The sequence below is a fragment of the Lygodium microphyllum genome, chromosome 25, assembly GCF_053477565.2.
Source record: "Lygodium microphyllum isolate KBCC chromosome 25, Lygodium_microphyllum_v1.1.10, whole genome shotgun sequence".
Taxonomy (NCBI): domain Eukaryota; kingdom Viridiplantae; phylum Streptophyta; class Polypodiopsida; order Schizaeales; family Lygodiaceae; genus Lygodium; species Lygodium microphyllum.
The window spans coordinates 40,802,187-40,816,948 of record NC_141159.1 but is presented as its reverse complement, the minus strand read 5'-3'; the positions used below and the strand labels follow the sequence as shown (position 1 = coordinate 40,816,948).

At 40.0% G+C, this 14,762-nt stretch overlaps 1 protein-coding gene and 1 long non-coding RNA gene across 2 annotated transcripts; both read right to left on the bottom strand.

Moving 5' to 3' along the window:
• Positions 1–7,301: 7,301 nt before the first annotated feature.
• On the bottom strand, positions 7,302–8,723 carry LOC148014120 (uncharacterized). Its single transcript, XR_015688600.1, has 3 exons — positions 8,210–8,723; positions 7,597–8,113; positions 7,302–7,485 (listed from the first exon to the last, which is right to left on the bottom strand). It is a non-coding gene; the product is annotated as an uncharacterized LOC148014120 (long non-coding RNA).
• A 2,171-nt stretch (positions 8,724–10,894) lies between these two features.
• LOC148014119 (uncharacterized) lies at positions 10,895–14,354 on the bottom strand. The gene is made up of 2 exons (XM_087666383.1): positions 13,619–14,354; positions 10,895–13,249 (listed from the first exon to the last, which is right to left on the bottom strand). The coding sequence occupies exons 1-2, from the start codon at positions 14,087–14,089 to the stop codon at positions 11,405–11,407; spliced, it is 2,316 nt and encodes a 771-aa protein (XP_087522509.1). The 5' UTR covers positions 14,090–14,354; the 3' UTR covers positions 10,895–11,404.
• Between the last annotated feature and the right edge of the window lie 408 nt (positions 14,355–14,762).

Sequence of the window (14,762 nt, the reverse complement as noted above, 5' to 3'; positions counted from 1 at the left end):
GCAACTCCCCAAAATACAACTTAATGAATAGTATTGGTCATTGAAAGATTGAGGGTATGATAGGGTGTGAACAAACTCATGTGGCCTAACTAAAAGGACACTATCATGGCTAGAGATCTTACAGATTACATCATGCATGAGCTTAGATCACACATGGTACCTACCACAATATTTATCCTAATATCTTTAGTATCAAACAAACCAAGGCTTACATATTTCAAAATATGTTTGGTCTAACTAAAAATCTAGGTAGGCCTCATTAAATTTCATATAAAGCTTTGTCTATGTTATCTCCAAGAATAGGCACCATGCTCAATATATTATTTTCATCCCACATGTTGTCATCGCAACTTCTTGAATTCAAGAGATGCTCCAGAGTGCTCCTCCAAAAAGTGCTTTATTAAGGCCTTGGTTTCACTAGACAATCTCATATTTACTTTAGATGCACACCCACTAAATGCCCATATTGCACCAATCTAATTGGTATCCAAGGTGGATCTTCTACTCATATGTTTAATATTTAGGAGACATGCAGTAACATGTATATTCCCCATCATTTATGACCTATCAATGGAAGCCACAAGTGTTTCATGCCTAGTTAGATGATTAGATATACCTTTATACTTCATTGAAGCATATAACACCCTTAAAATCTTAATCAATGAAGAGCCTATATCTCTTTTATGCTAGCTTGGAACCTTGATAGCTTTTTAGATTGTATTAATTAATCACGATCAATCAACATTGAATGGAGACTCACCTTGTAAGAAGTTGACAAGTCACCAAAGTATTTCTTGATTATTGTGTTTCAATGTCAATGTAGTTTTGATTTTTCCACATCCCTTTCTTCTATATTGCCACATTGCACATTGGGCATGCTCTCCAAAGTAGGTGATGCTAAGGATATTGATGTTTGAAGGTGGTGATGAACAGATGCTTAATGTGGACATAAATATGTGAGTTGTGAGGAGATGGAACCTCCACTTTGGTTGTAGTTGCCTCATCTAGAGGTGTCCTTGTACTTCATATGAGCAACAATAATAGTGTGACATGGAGCCCTTCACTCCCATTTTTTATCTCATGTAATTCATTTTCTTTTTCTTTAGCAATTAATTGAGATGGAGGCCTCTTTTTTCTATTGCTCTTTTCTCATTGATAGCTTTGGGATCCCATGGTCATTCCTCAAGCCATTCTAAATTTGTGAAACTGAGTGATAGTATGAAGAATGAAGAGACTCTTGCTTAGTGATAGTACACAATGTCACAAAGCCAAATCATGCACAAAAACACAATTCGATCTATCAAAATTCCAAGGTTATGCATCATTAGTTGATATTCAAACCATGTGTAGCATACCATTGGATAATAATTGATCCCATTATAATTCATTCTAGTCTAGATATAAAGATAAATTACCAAGATCAAATTGCTATACCATTGGTGGATGCTCAACACAAATTATTTAATTATCCTAGTTCTTTGATTACAAATCATACTAAAAAGTGATATATCGTTACATTTTAATATAAGGTTTTATCTCAATATAGTGGAGCATAATTGATGGATATTCATCCGCCAAGCATAAATGCACACTAAATGGCCACTATGCATGTATGTATGACAATGTTACATGGTTGCAAGATAGCCCAATATACATGCTCATCATTCATGCATGCATGCATGGCCATCTTGCATACATGCATATATGAGGTGATGACTTACCGTGTATGGTGTGCATATGTGGCTTGAGGAGATGTAACCCCTGTCATGCGACATCAGGGCCATGCCACCATGGTGACAAGGCTATGTGATTGCATGGTAAATTTGTGACAAGGCATGCAATGGTGTGGCAAAAGTTACAAGGATTTCATCTCATTGGTGACTTGGCTATAGATAGTGGGTGCCAACATGAGCTGCAATGTGACATGGCAAGTGATAATGTGACATGAATGAGAAGGATGACACATCACCATGATGAAATGGCCAACCAATGATGTGGCATACCAAGTTGGTGTGATAAGGTGGCATGCATTGACATGGCACATACACAAGGATGATGTGTGAGCGTTGTGTAATGCAAGGGAAGAGGAGGAGTTCATGATGGATTGCCACATCATCATCCAAGCCTACCACCAACCCTAGACCTAGATTTGGGAGAGAAGGCTCCAAACCCAAAAGATGGAATCCACATTCTTGGGGGATGTAAACCCTACTTCCATATCCAAATCCACCCAAATGTTCTTTTATAGATAGAGCATAACAAATACTAGCTCCTTAATGAGTTTCATGTGATTTTCAATTCAAGTGCTATTTTTAATCTAAATATAATTTTGTTCAACCTCAATCACTAGAAGGTAAATTTTGGAGGATGCATATCTCAAAATCTAACTATTAAAAAGTCAATTAGGTTTGTGCACATTAGGTCACCAAATATTACCTATGGCCCATATAATTAGCATCATTAAATATATGCATTGCATAGAGTTGTTGGTTGTGTATCCGAAGTGGTCATTTAGGCTAAAAAATATATCTCATGAAATTAAATCACCAATATGGTTTTAAAAAATCTCAATAAATCAAGTTAAGTAGTTTGGAATGTGCAAAGTATATGTACAAAAGAGATAATAGGTACAAATAATAGGTACAATGCACATTGGTCATACTATATTCATATGTGCTTGTCATTTGGTATAGCTCAAAGGCATAGTAGTAGACACGTTAGTCTACCATGGCACGTGAAGAGTTTTGCAAAAAATCTCAATCAAACCACTTTAAAGACTTAAGATTGTTTACCTCATATAATATGTGAACTACCTTATCATGGGACCTATCGATTATAGCCCAAGTTGTACTCTTCAACATTGCAAACTACAAGGCTAAAATTGGAATATTTGAAAATGTTCATTTACAAGTATTCTACATTTAGCAATATTTGATACATACCTTCAATAAGGTATTATGTATCACACATGAGCTTTATACCAACCTTCATTGATTATACCACAATTCGTGCTAATGGAAGCATTAGCAGATTACATGATGTTATGTGTCTATTTTAAAGGTCCAAAATATAATAATTTGGTAATAAGGGATATCATAACCTTACTTGAAATATGAATATATAGAAGATTTTGTACATGATATAATTGAAAAATAAAAAATAAGTTTTTGGCTTGTATTTGTACGTTGATAAGATTAACATGTTTATATGGTATCACATCATTGCTCCAAATCAAAGCTACATTTACAGTTTTTTGGATCCAACATTATGGCGGATTAATTGAGCCATCTTTACTTTTTAAGACTTTTTGGATCATTTACCACAGTTAAAGTATAGTACCCTTTTTAATGAAGCCTTATGACATATTTAAACATGTGTTATTTAGTGTAATTAGACTTATGTAAGTGAGAAATTTTACATGCAAATCACTCAAAACTAGTTTTTCATATTATGATATATTCACATAAAATTCAAATAGTAAAATGGAAAAGAACAATTTTCTTTGCAAAGGAAGCACATTTGCAAACTCAATTTCTACAAATAGCCAAAATCTATATGCAATTATATGGAAATTATTGCATGATCATATATATATATATATCTCAGGTGTCCTAGAGACTTCTGATGAGGCCAATTTTTTTTTTGGTAGTTGATGTACCCTAGAGGAGTCCATAGGTAAAATTTTACGCCAATCAGATCACTGTTCATATTTTTCCAAAGTCTGGATACATTAATTCAGATTTAAGGGTTTTTTGAAAGTTCTGCTATAAGTTTAAAGTTTCACCTCATTTTACACATTTCACTTTTGAGTTTTGAGTTTTCTCTCCTAGAAGACATGGCACACACCAAGCAAGCGGCTCAGAGACACCCCCTTAGAAATCCTATGTAGAGGCCACCTCCCCCCTAGCTCCACCACCACCACCACCACCACCACCACCACCACCACCACCACGCTAGCATCGCAAGCGTCGATGGAAGCCAGGCATAGTGGCTCTTTGTGAGATCCACCATTACCAGAAGACCACGCACCTCCTCATACCAAAGGCTCCATTCTAGAAGCCAGTGCGTGAGGTTATGGACCGCATACTCATTAAGAACAACAGGAGGCACTTCCCAGATGGAAGACGCTTGCAACAACCCGATTGCTGGACTGCCCAAGCCCTCCTTGCACTACAGGAAGCTGTGGAAGCTTACATCATCGACTTGTTTGGAGACTCGGTCTATGTAGCAGTACATGCAAGGAGAGTCAGTGTCACCGATAGGGATTTGCGAATAGTGAGGTTCTTTCGAAAATGGAAGGATAGTCCTCGCAGATATCAACAACGATAGGGGTGTACTACCAAAACATATAAACACAATATTAGTGAGTTTGGGAATCTCCCAATTCCCATTTTTAGAATACTAAAAAGGTGGCACACGGATAACATGCCCATAAGTTTCTCAAAACCATATGATGTCACCTATCATTGAAAAGCGCTTGAAAAATGGAATCTATTGAGCTATAGAGCACTCGATTTGGAGTTATAGTGTTTAAGTTATGAGAAATCCAAAGATTTGACCAAGTGTCCCAAACTTATGGGAAATCCCCATATTCCCGAATATGGTGTTTATATGGAATGTAGCTTTCAAAGAGATTTTGTAAAACCCTAGTTGTAATGGATCCCATGTAAAATGTTATGAATATGAATATAATTTTTTTGGTGCGTCTTATTTTTGTTTATTCATTTGTTATTTGTTTTATTTATGTCTTTGAATTATCGTTACATACGTTCGAATGAATACATATTGCGCATGAACTCGATAAAGCACTACGTATTAAATTTAGGGTATGAATCGTGTTGCGTATAAATATGATAAATAAACATAATATTCAAGTAAAAAACAATAATAAACGATGCGTATGACAAACTACATTGCATGCAAATCCAACAAATATCGGTTTTCATTACTTCAATAGAAGATTACAAATTACATTACATTGGTGATGAGATATCATTTGGCACTAAGTACATCTACTCTCTCCTAGGCTTCTTTGAGCTAGACTCCCCATGGTCAGAGCTATTCTTGATCATAGGCAGCAACACATTTTGCCCTAGTAGTTCTTGCTTAATGACATTGGGGTCTCTAACACTAGCAACCATCCCACGGGCCACCAGGGAAAAAAGTGGCCCAGACCTAGTACTGGAGAATAAGTAGAGGAGCTTCGAACATCGAAGCAACACTACTTTCTCCAAGCTAGAGTTCATTGGGATGGTTTTAAAGAGCCCAGCCTTTATTAGTGCCCTCAACTTCAAGAAGTTCTCAGAAAAAGCCGGAGAGCATGTCTTATGGAATACAAAAATGTCTCTCACAAGATGGCCGATATACTCCTTCAATGTCGAGCCCTGCACCCTTCCTTGGCTACCAGATCAACCACCTTGTCTAGATGAAAATTCATCTATATAGACAATGTCTTGCATCACACAAGTTCAGTGTCAGACTCACTGTGTCAAACTCACTATGTATGGAGTGTGGTAAAGATATATACATCGAATTTGCGTCAAAATTTACCAATAGGGTCCCTAGGGCATCGGAAGTGTGCACATCAAATTTTGCCGGGATCGGGCCCCTAGAGTTGCCCTGGCCGAAGGCTTGCGTTTGGGGGCCTGGCTCGCGTCTGGGGGCCTGAATCTGTAGATTCAGGCCCGCAGATTCGAGCCTTCGGCCAGGGCAGCTCTGGGGGCCCGATCCCGGCAAAATTTGATGTGCACAGCCCCAGATGCAAGCCTCTGGCCAGGGCAGCTCTAGGGGTCCGATCTCGGCAAAATTTAATGTGCATATCCCCGATGCCCTAGAGGCCCTACTGGTAAATTTTGACACAAATTCGATAACATTAATCTGATAACATTACCTTCTTTGCATCATTTATCTGTTGTTGTAATGGAGCATCCAGGTCTGCTCCTGTAGCTGGGCCACCCTCGTCTCTCTCTTGGGAAGATACTACGTAGTCGGGTTGAGGTCCAAAAACGCTTTCTTGCAACCGCTCGAACTCCTCATGTGAGATCTCATACTGTGGTGCTGCATTCTCAATCTTCTCTTGGATGCTCACAATGGCAGAGATGTCATCGACACTCGTGCCATCATATCGAGCCACCTCATCAACATGTGTTGGTGCATCTTGTATATCAAAATCTATAAAATCATCAGGTGCATCACGCGCCATGATACAATATAGCTCTTCTTCCCTTAGCTCCAAAATTTCTAGTACATCCTGCATAAGTAAATATTCCACCCCCTCGATGATGATAGCATGGAGAGAAGCGAGGGGTGGCTCATCTCTTGTCGGCATCTCAGGAGGGCAAGGAGGTGGGTGCACAATGGCTAAGCTTTGTGCTGCCTCTACTCTCGGATCGAGTATGATCTCTTTAGGCTCCCTCTCGAAATACTTTAGCTGTGGCTGCGAGGGTGCGTCGATGTCTTCCTCACTGTCCTCTTGCACCTTAGTGCACAAGACATATATGGCAAATGCTGCATCATACTCGATGAGATCCATCGTGGCGTGGTCTGGGGATGAGGTGGGCAGTGCTCTGGCATGAAGATACTGCCCCACATGCACGAGGGATCGATTTATTACCTTTTTATGGCTTGATCCAGCACGTAAACTATATAGGAAATCTATGGGGACCCATCTGAGAGCAGAGTTTGGAATAGAGCAGGTCAGAGGGTTTGCCACATCACAAAACGATGCGAGTATACTAGAGCTAGGGTCTACAGCGGAAAGTGAGCTCTCTAGACTCAAGGTCGCGCAAAACCTAGGGTATATCTAGTCTCCTATGTGTGCGTAGCATGGGAGCTAATCCATGCGGCGAAGGTGGGAGTGGTAGCCATGGCACACAAAGAGAGAAGGGAGGAGAGCACAAGTGTAGGGAAGTAGAGAATGAAAGTGAAAATGAGTTTGGAGATATAGCTTTTATGTATCTAGGGTTTTTAATAAAGGTTGTTTTTTAACACTAAAGTTTCAAATTAAAGCTCTTACCTTAGTTTCTTTATTTCAATACTTTAAAGTAATCGTTAAAATTATTCATACAGACAAATGCTTCGTTCTACATTATTATATCCTCAAATATACTTGGATCACTGAGTATATGCAAGTCCAACTACAGAAAATATAGAAACTTTTTAAGAGAAGAAATATAAAAGACCTTCAAAATCCCTTGGATCCAATTTAATATTTAATTTTAAGAAATAAGTAGAAGAGATGAGCTATAATATATCATTATGCAAAGACAATATTGCATAGATTATAGAACTCCAACCTGCAATTTAATCATGATTTTAACTAGCTCTACAAAAGGATTATGACCATTCCACAAGATAACCACATCTATGAGAGTTGTATGTGTCTCATCTCGGGTATCTTGATCCAAGCTGATCTCCTTCCCTTGCAAAAGTCGCCATCGTCTATATCGAAAGCGAATGCACAGAGTTTGTCTAGCGATGAAATACCTGTAATAAAAACAAAAATAATGGTAAGTAAATAAAAATAACACAACAATTCATCTAAGCAAGACCTATGTCAATCAAAACAAGGCATTCAAAGTAGTTAAAAATATTTACCTGAATGCGAGATTAGATTGGTTGACCTTGTATTCAATCGTTTCATCAAAATGTGTTCTTTTGACTTGCCAAGACTCACCCAATAGCTGACTCATCCATTCCTCGTATGGACATTTGCATTGATAAGTAATCTTTGTTTTCTTCAGAACATCACATTGACCAAACAAATGTGCAAACAATGAGAATGGAATAAACCAACTAAGATGCACATCTTTGGAGCCTGTGGTGGGTTTAATAGCACTATTGATGTCAGATTTTATATTGGACTTACATGCTCTTGACAACTCCAAGCTACCGATCAACCATTCACTACTAGATAGTGGTGAGGATGGGACATGCTACAATCTTTGGCTTTCTACTACATACAATGAATTATAAAAAAAGTTATTTTGAGTTGCAAGTTGACTTGCAGAGTTATTATTATAGATCAAAGAACCTATGTTTTCATGTCAAACATGTATCTTGTCGCTCAAACATTCCACATTCTGCCATTCATGCAAAGTTGATGGATATAGAGCTGTCAGTAAAACAAGATTGAATTAGAACACTGCAAAGATTTTTAAAAAAAACTCTGATGCAAAAGAATAAACAATGATAAAATTTAAAAACTTACTATTTTTTTAATAATTTTCCATGTAGTTCTTGTCGTGTACAGAGATTTGTTTGTGTGTATAGACATGTTGGATCAACACTTCTGTTACTGTACTTGTTCCATTGAACACTTTTCTGAACTCTAAATTTCTATCTTTCCAATGTTTGCTAGGGTTTGCAACATCCTTAAGCCTGACCTTAAAACTCCCTCGAGTACTTGGGTGCATCAAAATCCAATCCAACTTATAGTACTTATCACAAATCCAATTACCGACACTATCTTTTCTATTGAAGACCTCAACTGCAAGTATGTTACTGATGTTTTTTCTCTATGAAGACATCTATAGTAACCAAATACAAAAGTTACCTATCAACGTGTATAATTTGCAAATGTTCTCTCCAAATGAAATGAAATTTAAATAGAGCAATTTAAAAAAACATTGTACTTGCAATTCTTTTCACAAAGAAGCCTAGAGATGTTGAACAAGAAGTTGACTTATAACAAGACCATTGTTCCTTCACACTAACAAATTCCTAGAGTACAAAAACAAAAGAAATATCGAGTCAAAGCATACATATAACTTACATAGGCTTTGTCCAAATGAGTTGAAACTTAACCATGGAGCAACATAAAAAAGTGGCAATATACATGTGGCTCTCTTTGCAAAGAAGCCCAAAGATGTTGAAGAAGTTGAGGTTTAAAAAAATCATTGTTCTCCACCCTCAAAGACTCTGGGAGTAAAAAAAAAAAGGAAAACTTAGTATGCATATAGCTTGCATACATTTTGTCCAAACGAGATAAAATTTAACCATGGAGCAACAAAAAAACAAGACAACATACCTATAACTTTGTTTACAAAGAAACTGTAAGATGTTGAAGAAGAAGTTGAGTGCTCAAAAGATCATTGTTCTTAACTGTAAGAGACTCCTAGAGTACCAAAACAAAAGAAAGTACATGTTAGAGAATGCACATAACTTGCACAGGTTTTGTCAAAACGAGATAAAAATTTAGCATAGAACATCCATGGAAGAGAACAATATACCTGTAAAGTTTTGTGAAGAAAATCTTAGAGCTTTGGTAGAACAAGCTTTGCTCTCATAAAAGGTGTGAAACTCACTCTGTGTTTGTGTAGAGGAAATGGTAGGGCAAGCAACAATGAGGCTGTAAGATTTTGTCAGGAAAGAAGAAGCGAGAAAAGAGATATGATAAATTTGAGATCCGCCTAAGAAAGAGGGGGAAATTGAAAATGGGAGAAATAAAATGTCGAACGTAAAAAATTAAGAAAATAAAAATTCGAGTCACAAACTTCCAGGAAGTGTCAGCATTGTATTCCCCACATTTCCCCTTATTTTATTGCTGAGGGAAGATTTGGGCCAAGATATGGCTAGAAGATTCATGTTACATGAATCTGGAATCCTAGCTCTCTCATTGGTTAGGCCTATATTTCTTTATTCACTCCTTAAGGGGCAAAAAAGAGAGTCCATATTTCTCCTAATGGGGAGTTTTTGATCAACTAATGGGAAGCAAAGGATTGAGAGAAGACTGTTTTTTGCTACAGTGATTACTAATTGTGGAGTCCATTGCAAAGTGCGTGAGGCATCATGAGTACAGGACCTACTACTCCTTAAGAATTCATGTTCATTACTGCGGGATGTGAAGGTTGCTTGCAATTCAATATTCATCCTTCGTTAGTACATACTATATCAACATATTTAGCTTCACATGCTGCTATGTATTGTGGCTTCTTTGTGGTAGAATGTTGTTTGGCTAATTCATGCATGTGTTTTATTTGAAGGTGTCCATGTTTGAGAAGGCCAACAAATTCCAACCATTGCAGATTATCTAGGCAAGCATGTCGGTGTTTGAGTATGGAGCTCTGGACTAGGATTTTGGGAGTAACAATTAGGCCACCATGTTACCATTAGTAATGCCAAATCATGCTTATGACTATAGTACAAAGTAGAGGGCATTCTGCAATTGACAAGCCATCCATGCATTTAGTAAACGTAGGACCTTGAGGATAAAGGACTTGGGCTCCTGCTTATCATTTTATGGTAGGAACTGGCAAGAGCTAGTTTTGGGGGGGGGATTCCATCACTACACGTGCTACCATACACATGGTTGTATATATATTATTTATAAAGCTTGGATGAAGTGGAGGGCTAACATATAAGAGTTTCTTGTATGAATTTTGTGTTTGAGTTCAAGAAACTGACAAGGATTGTACTTGAGGAATTTCTTAGTGTCTTCTCTTTCCTAACTAGCTTTTTGGAGACCCCACATCTTTGCAGCCTTCACACACATTCCTTGCAACACTATAGAAGATAAAATAGGAACTTGCTACTTGTATTGTATGTCCATGTCTATATTTAGGCATAGTGAGCAGGTGCTTCCTTTGGGAAGGCCTCAGGAAGGCTTTGCTCTTCTTGAAGGTAGAAGGATAAATGTAAGAGTTATGCCACATCGAAGTCCATTGACTCGGGCATGTAGAAATTGGAGTAAAGGCACAATAGCCATGCGGTTACAAACTTGACCTTGAACCCACCATTGCCACTCTTCTTGAAGGTTGAAGGATAAATGTAAGAGTTATGCCACATCGAAGTCCATTGACTCGGGCATTTAGAAATTGGAGTAAAGGCACAATAGCCATGCGGTTACAAACTTGACCTTGAACCCACCATTGCCAACTAGGAGAGAGAATGTATGTGAGAGAGAGAGAGAGAGAGAGAGAGAGAGAGAGAGAGAGAGAGAGAGAGAGAGAGAGAGAGAGAGAGAAAGAGAAGAGACTCGAGGAGAGAGAATGCAAAACACACCAACATGTCTGACTTCCATGTCAAGTGAACTCATAGACCTCTTTTTGGAGGTACTTTATGGGCTCCAAATGTTTTGACACAAAAGTGAAATGTAGTTAAGTAAACCATCTTCGCATTATGAAACTTAGGTACAGACTTGTGGTAGTAGAATCTGCATAGGTGTGTCTTGGCTCTAAGTTGCAGGGTAGGGAGTAAAGTGGGTAACCTTGATTAGAGATACCAACTGTAGAATCTTATGTACAAAAGTACTTCCTCCATCTTAAATCTATCATTCTTTACAAAATGTATTGTTGTACCTTATCGGTGTGATTGCTGACGAGTGTTTTTGATTAACGTATAGATGCGTCATATTAGCCTATAAGCAGCAGCAGCAGCAGCAGCAACAGAATCACTTATAATTAGCCTAGCTAATTACATGTTGATTATGCGTAACTGGAGAGGAAGGAGTATTATTCATCTTGCAGCGATCTGCAGCAGCTGAGGATGCACTCTTATCAAGTAGCCCAGCAGTTCTGTACTTCATCTGAATAGGAGATAAAGCCACTGCTGCACGATTGTTTAATCTTACATGATTAGCTTGACGATCCGCAAAGCTCTCGGAAAACCTTCTCTGGCGGGCGGAGAGGGCCTCTTCGCGGTCCTCTACCTTCGAGTGCGTCTGAGAACTAGCAAATCGAGAGGCCTGCGACGATAAGTAATTAGGTGAAGTAGCAGCAGCTGCAATGGTAGCGGTCTGATCATCATCCTCTTCTTCCGAACATGCCCAAACAGACCTCCCCAGACCTGCAGGATAGTAGCCTTGTCCTGTGATCTCATCATTTTTAGGCAAACTAGGGGAAGAATCAGATTTATTTGCATTCACTGGGACTGGATAGTTACGTAAATTATAATCACTAAAGAGGCCTTCTCTACTCTTATCAAGCAATGTAGCACTCCCATACTTCATCTGAATAGGAGATAGAGCTGCTGCTGCATAATTCCTTAATCTCACAGGAGCTTGATAATCTGCAAAGCTCTCAGAAAACCTCCTCTGGCGGGGTGCAGACAGGTCCTCTTCGCGTTCTTCGAGCTTCGAGTGCGTCTGAGAATTAGCGAATCTAGAGGCCTGCAATGATACATAATTAGGTGAGATAGCAGCAGCTGCTATATTGGCGGTGGTCTGACCATCCTCCTCAGAATATGCCCAAACAGGCCTCCCCAGCCTTGGAGAATAGTAACCTAACCCTGTGATCCGACCATGGTTAGTCGAAATAGGAGAACCAGATTTCTTTGCGTATAGTGGGACTGGATGATTAGGTGAATTGTGGTCACTAAAGAGGCCTTCTGATGCAGAGTGCCTCCTTCTTCTCATGGGAGAGAGGGCTGTCCCTAATTCCACATCAGACTCATCCATCATAGCCATAACATTATTTGCACCCCTCTGTCTGATGTTCATTTCATCTACCTCAACATAGCTGTCAGACAACCTCCTCCTCCTAAACTGAACCACTCCTTCAGTAGAAGCATTGACATCCTTCTCGGATTGATGATGATCACCGTCCACATGTATGAAATTATGATGGTGATAGTGGTGGTGATGATGATGATGGTGGTAGTGCTGATAGTTATGCTGTGCTGTATGCAGGTGACCCTGATCACCTGCATGATCGAATGCAGATTCTTCCGGCTTGTTGTCCTCATGGCTGACAGTGGCCTTGGAACTGCCCTTCACAGCCTTAGATATCTTAACGAAGAGCTTGTGGATGGCAGAGAAGGGCTTTCTGAGGTTGCCCTTGCCCTGATGCAGGATTTTTCCACCATTGTTGTCTGTGCTCAATCGGACAGAGTCACCAGCTCCCGGCCTCTGCTTGTTATCACCATCAACTCTGTGTTGATCATTCACGTTCATGAGACCAGTCGCACGGTGACGTGGATCTGAGTGGAAGGAATCCATGGGTTCACTATCAAGCTTCATATTCCTCATCATCCTATTGCTGCTTAGGTCTGAGTGAGGGGAATTCGGCAGGCCAGCTAATCCACTGTCGAGATTCTTGTTTCTCATCATCCTCTTGCTGCTTATGACTGCTGGTTCTTCTGATTCAGCTGGTTTTTGCTTTGGTTGAGCCTTCTGAATCTTTTGCACAAGCTGGGACATTTGGTCCTTCAAGCTTGACAGCTCAAAAGCATCATATAGAGAAGTGGGCTTAGCTTCTTTGTTGGAATTGGCAGGTGCAGGAGGAGTTGAATTAACATGAAGGTGGTCTTCAGCCTGCATTGCCAGAGGTAAAAAATCAATGTAAACTAAGTCGTTATCATTAACATTTGATGGAAAGGGACCAAATGCCTCCTGTAAAAATAAAACTGCACCAAATTCTAAAGACATGGCTAAGTGGCTTAAGGCATTGGTTAACGCCTCTTGTAATAAAAGAAAGGCAAGTCACTCTATTTATTACATTGACTTCTGTTCTCGGATAACTTTTGAGTATAAGTACAATCTGCACTGGATGTAACTAAGGAAAGAGCGACTTATTAAGTATGGCTGGTTAATGGATAACAAAACAATGGTAGAACCGGCTCATAGCACACCTATGTAAGGACAACTGTTTTTAAATGAATGGAAATCAGTACAGGCCCTTACCTGCACTTCCTGCTTCGTCTTGTGCTCCTGCTGCTGTTTCTTCAAAGCCTCTGAGCAGAATCGAGACTTCAGAGGACCGTCTGCAGCAGAATCAGTGGCAGACTCACGAGGGGAAAATGACGGTGGTGGTGGTGTTTGGTGGAGAGAGGTGATGGCGGATCTCTTGGTGGGAGCCACGACCTCACCAACATGCCGCTGGTGCCACACCCAAGCGGCTGCCTTCTGCTTTGCGAGCTGGATCTCGTCTGCAAGATCTGCGCCATCGTACATTCCATGCGGGTGATTGTTTGGAGCTTCTTTTCTGAAGGAACGGTCGTCGAGGGACTTCCGGCGCGGGTTCTGGGAATATTGATCCTTGGGACGTTGCGCAGCACGGGAGAGGAAGCTGGAGGAGTCCAAGGATTTACGGAGCCGGTGAGCATGTTGGGATAATGCAGGCCCGCTGGACTGAAGGCTGTATTTCTTACTCATGACTATGGGGGGGGGGGTATGAGTTTATCTTGTCTAGTGCTAGGATACTGTGAGGAAGAGATGATTCAGAGAGGGAGAGAGAGAAGGGAGAAGCACGTAACATTTCAGGGTAGCCTTCTTGGTGGTAGTCATCAGGGTAGTAGTCAACGTGCATGGGCAATTGCCACAGACGAGAGAGAGAGAGAGAGAGAGAGAGAGAGAGGCCCGAGGGAGAGGATCTGGATTCTGTTGAATGGTGAATGGGTGGCAGAGATACACTCAGATCAGGTGGGGATATTTATATACATAACACATGTGACATAGATATGGATACAGCTTCCACCATGTCTTCTCACTTTTCGCTTGCTAGCAGATATTTTCCTGCCTGAGATTTTTCTGCGCAGTGCCTTTTTGGCCTCTTCCCGACCAGCTAAGCAGACGTACCAGAGTACACAACGCAGGTTTGCCTTCCCGAGCAGATACATAGGCTATGGAGGCTACGTTACACGTATACTTGCATGTGCCATGTGCTTGCAAGTTGCATGATTGGCATGGCATGGCCCGCCTCATTAGTAACTCTTCGTTTAAATAATCAAGCACCGTATTCTTGTCTCTACCGATGGATCATGGCAGCGCTTTAACCTTTTCTTCTCCGCCGTCCAAGTTCCAACGTGTCTACATTACACGTCAGCTT